Source organism: Lupinus angustifolius, chromosome LG20 (assembly GCF_001865875.1).
Source record: "Lupinus angustifolius cultivar Tanjil chromosome LG20, LupAngTanjil_v1.0, whole genome shotgun sequence".
NCBI lineage: Eukaryota > Viridiplantae > Streptophyta > Magnoliopsida > Fabales > Fabaceae > Lupinus > Lupinus angustifolius.
In genome coordinates, this window is record NC_032028.1 from 12,493,625 (window position 1) to 12,497,352 (window position 3,728).

Below are 3,728 nucleotides of genomic sequence, written 5' to 3' on the forward strand. Positions count from 1 at the left end.
GAACTTTAAATTTGTAGCCAACAGGTATTTAATGTATTCTCTAAACAGGGAGATAAGCGATATGGGTCTCGCAACAAATATTATATAAAAATTATATTATAATGAACCAAGAGATTATGAAAAGAATAGCTCTATGTGAATATCTACCGAGGTATAGCTGAAAAGTCTATCATGTTTCCATGCCAACGCGCAGGAGTAGACGAGTTGAGAAACTAAGCTGTACTGGTAACTATCTCAAATTGTTATGGTACTTAGTCCACTAACAGAGTTGCAGATGAAAATAATTCCCATGTAATCTGGCCGCTAATAGAAATACTTTTCATACACAATTTAAGATAAATACCAAGTCAAAAGAACCATTCATGTCTTGCATGGCATATTCAATTATTCGCACACAATTAATGAGTTCTTGAATTAACCAGAAAATAAAACTAAAAATCAGTTGCTTACTGATCATCTTTGGTCATTTCTTCAATAAGTGACACATGTCTATGCTTCATATCCTAGTTCCCCATCCAAATCTCGTTCTTCGAAGCCTTCTTCAGCTTTCACCAAGTCTCTTTTTGCTATTTCAAGATCTATCTCAGCAGCAGCCATCTTTGCCTTCAGCCTCTTGATTTCCATCTCTCGAACAGTCACATTTTCCTTCATCTTTTTCACCTCTGCTGCTCTCTCCATATAACTTTTCATACCTAATGCAGATTGAACATGGGGCTCCAGCCAAGTCAAATCAAATTTAAATGTCTCAAGCTCCTCCCATAAAGTTTGAAGATCCATAAAGAGAACATCATTCATATCTTTAACTTTTTTAGTCTTCAGGAAATGTAGAACTCGACCCAAAGCTGTGAATGCCCATTCAGTAAACCTACAACTTCTCTTCTGCTGACATTCGATAAGAGATGGGTGTCGTGAACATACTTCTTCCAGTAGCGGAACAAAAGCTTGTTCTATTTTCCCTAAAATCCATGAGTTCGCCCAATGAGGTAGAGGATGTTTCCTTAAGTGAAGGATTATCCCACACACCATTAATTTGTTTTGATAACGGAGTAACAGTAGCAGTTTTGGCTGCTTGATCGACCTGATTCTCATGTTCTCGTTTGGTAACAAAAATCTCAGCTTCAATTATACAAGTATCATCCACAATAAAGCCTTTGCTAGGGTCCCAAATTTCATTTAAAGGCATGAATGAAGTGAAACCCCAGTCATCCTCTTTTGCATTGAATTCATGTTCAGTTTCTGAAAAATCAGTTTATCAAAGGTTACTACTCATCTCGGATGAAAATGAAATTATATGATTGTCACATGTACACACAATTAAAATGTATAATGACTAAAGTTGTGACGAGAGCATCCCAAAAGAATAGTCTATTCATGTAAAAAATCATCATGACTTAAGCATCATACTAAGCCTACATATTGGACATATCACTATGTTAGTGTTGAGATGATATAGATGATAGAACTCAATATAGTCGAACAATGGAAGCTTATATAGTAGTTTTAATCAATCAATTAGAACATATTAATGGTGTTAACAAGATAGGGAATCCAGAAAAGTTAGAAATAGCAAAGGATCATAAACAGTAAAGGAGGCCATCAACTGTAAACTTTCATAATAAGATTCCTTTGCCAAAAATATAAAACCTAAACAAAGAAAAGCCATTGCTAAGAAACACAGCTAAACTCAATTAATAAAGCAAGTGAGAAAAAGAAAGTGAAAAGAAAAAGAAATGTTGGGGAAGGGAAAGGAAGTGCGAGACATACCTAGTGTTTTTGTCCTTTTGCTATTGACCTTATTAATTAGACTCAACTTGAATTTTGCGAATCTGCTCCAGCCATAAGGCAAATTAGCAGAGTCACCAGCATCCAAATAAATTGACAAGTAGTCCACATTGTTACCCTTTGGAAACATTAAGATCCGCCTAAACAAATTAAAAACACAAATCAATGAAAATTTTGTCAAAGAGGAACACCTCACACAGGTAGATATACTATATAGTAACAAAATTTTGCCTCACATTATTTTGTTCAGATGCAAAAAATAGGTTATAATAATGTGAATAGAATGTTTAACAAGTTGTCTAATGAGTATGCTCCTGACTGATGAACTCATTAACCAAGGTTTTAAATATGGGTTCACGTCAAGATTTTGAGAATTGCAGAAACCAATTGTGGCAGTACAGACCACAAATGCCTGCAATTATCCGAAACTTCAAGGTTTTAGAAGTTTTAAACTGCTGTTTAAAACTTATCTTCAACCATATAGATGTAATTAACCACAAATTTTTATATCACACTTACATATTACTATATTAGTGTCAGAATATAAAGGTTGATATGATAAACAATGATTTATTTAAGTACCATGGATGACCTCCGATGAAGAAATTCTCAGAGTACAGCTTTTTGAGCAATTTAGAAAAGTTTTTGATCGTCCATGTAAACGTTTCCGCTGTTTCATCACTTCTTTGTTGATTCTCCATTTCTTAAGTCAACCAGCTCAAAAAGCAACACTAAAAAGAACAAACAAAAATAATGACTTTCTTAAGCAGGAATTAAAAATTAAATACTACCAGAACTGTTGTAGGTGAAAGAATTAAAAAAAAAAGACTTGAATAATACAAATGAAGATGCATGAAAATTCAGAGTCAACAAAATAATACATAATATAGCACTGTCAAAATCAGAATACAAATATGAACTCTGATCAATCAATACTGAGACTGAAAACGACACCGTTGAGTCCCAAACTCACATAAAGATAGCTTAAAATTTGAGAACTATGGCTACAACTTGGAATAATGTAGGATTCGTTATGAGTTAAAATATTTATCAAAGAAATTTTTGGGGGAAGGAAGCACTAAGGGTAATCAAGGGACCTTAGTTTCTGATTAATGTGAGAGAAGAGAAACTGAGAAGTCAGAGGTTATACAGTGTCAAAGACTCTAGAAAGAAAGAAATTTCGAAAAGGTTCTTCAACAATTTAGTGGTCGATGTTGCTTACTCCATTGGACAAAGTTGTCATTGGATACAGCTCGAAATAAAATAAGAGTGAAGACATTTTGGACTTTTGGCTTCCAAAATTTTCACATTTACTATTAATTGTTTCATTTTTGTAGGAGTCTAGTATCTATTTACGTGGTAATGTTAAATTTTATACAAATATATTATATCGTTTACTATTTATTTACTATTTAGATTATTTTTAAAGAGTCAATGATAAACATGTACAAATATATTGTCAGTTTATATATTTTTTCCCTCTTTTTTTAAGAGAAAACTTCAAATTAATAATTAGAAATTTTAAATGTGGGTGAAAATTTTATGGAAGTAGTGTTTAGTATAGTGCAAGGAAACTTTTAGGACATTATTGGAATTATGATTTTTGGGAATTAGATGTTGGATTTTATAACAAGTAAATTATATTTTCATATAGTAAATTCATATATTTTTAATTATTTAATTAAAAGTAATATAAATGATGATAAATTAATAATATAAAAAAATTATATCTAAGGTGAATAAATATTGAACTCATTCTCACGGAAAGACTCAAGTAAGACAATTCTCAAATAAAATTTGTTAGAATAATAAATCTGAGTCTTAGAATCATATATAGATGATTATGATTAAAATTTATTAATTAATCATGTGTATGTTTCTTTTAATTTTAATCATTCAAATGAGATCCAATAGTTTATATTAATGGTTCACTTCTTAAAATAACA

At 31.6% G+C, this 3,728-nt stretch overlaps 1 protein-coding gene across 1 annotated transcript; it reads right to left on the reverse strand.

The window, feature by feature from the left end:
- Positions 303 to 2,894, reverse strand: LOC109335097 (MATH domain and coiled-coil domain-containing protein At3g58360-like). The gene is given in 5 exon segments (XM_019571167.1): positions 303 to 958; positions 960 to 1,236; positions 1,765 to 1,922; positions 2,365 to 2,513; positions 2,664 to 2,894. Coding segments are annotated over 4 exon segments (1,023 nt in total). The 5' UTR covers positions 2,484 to 2,513; positions 2,664 to 2,894; the 3' UTR covers positions 303 to 489.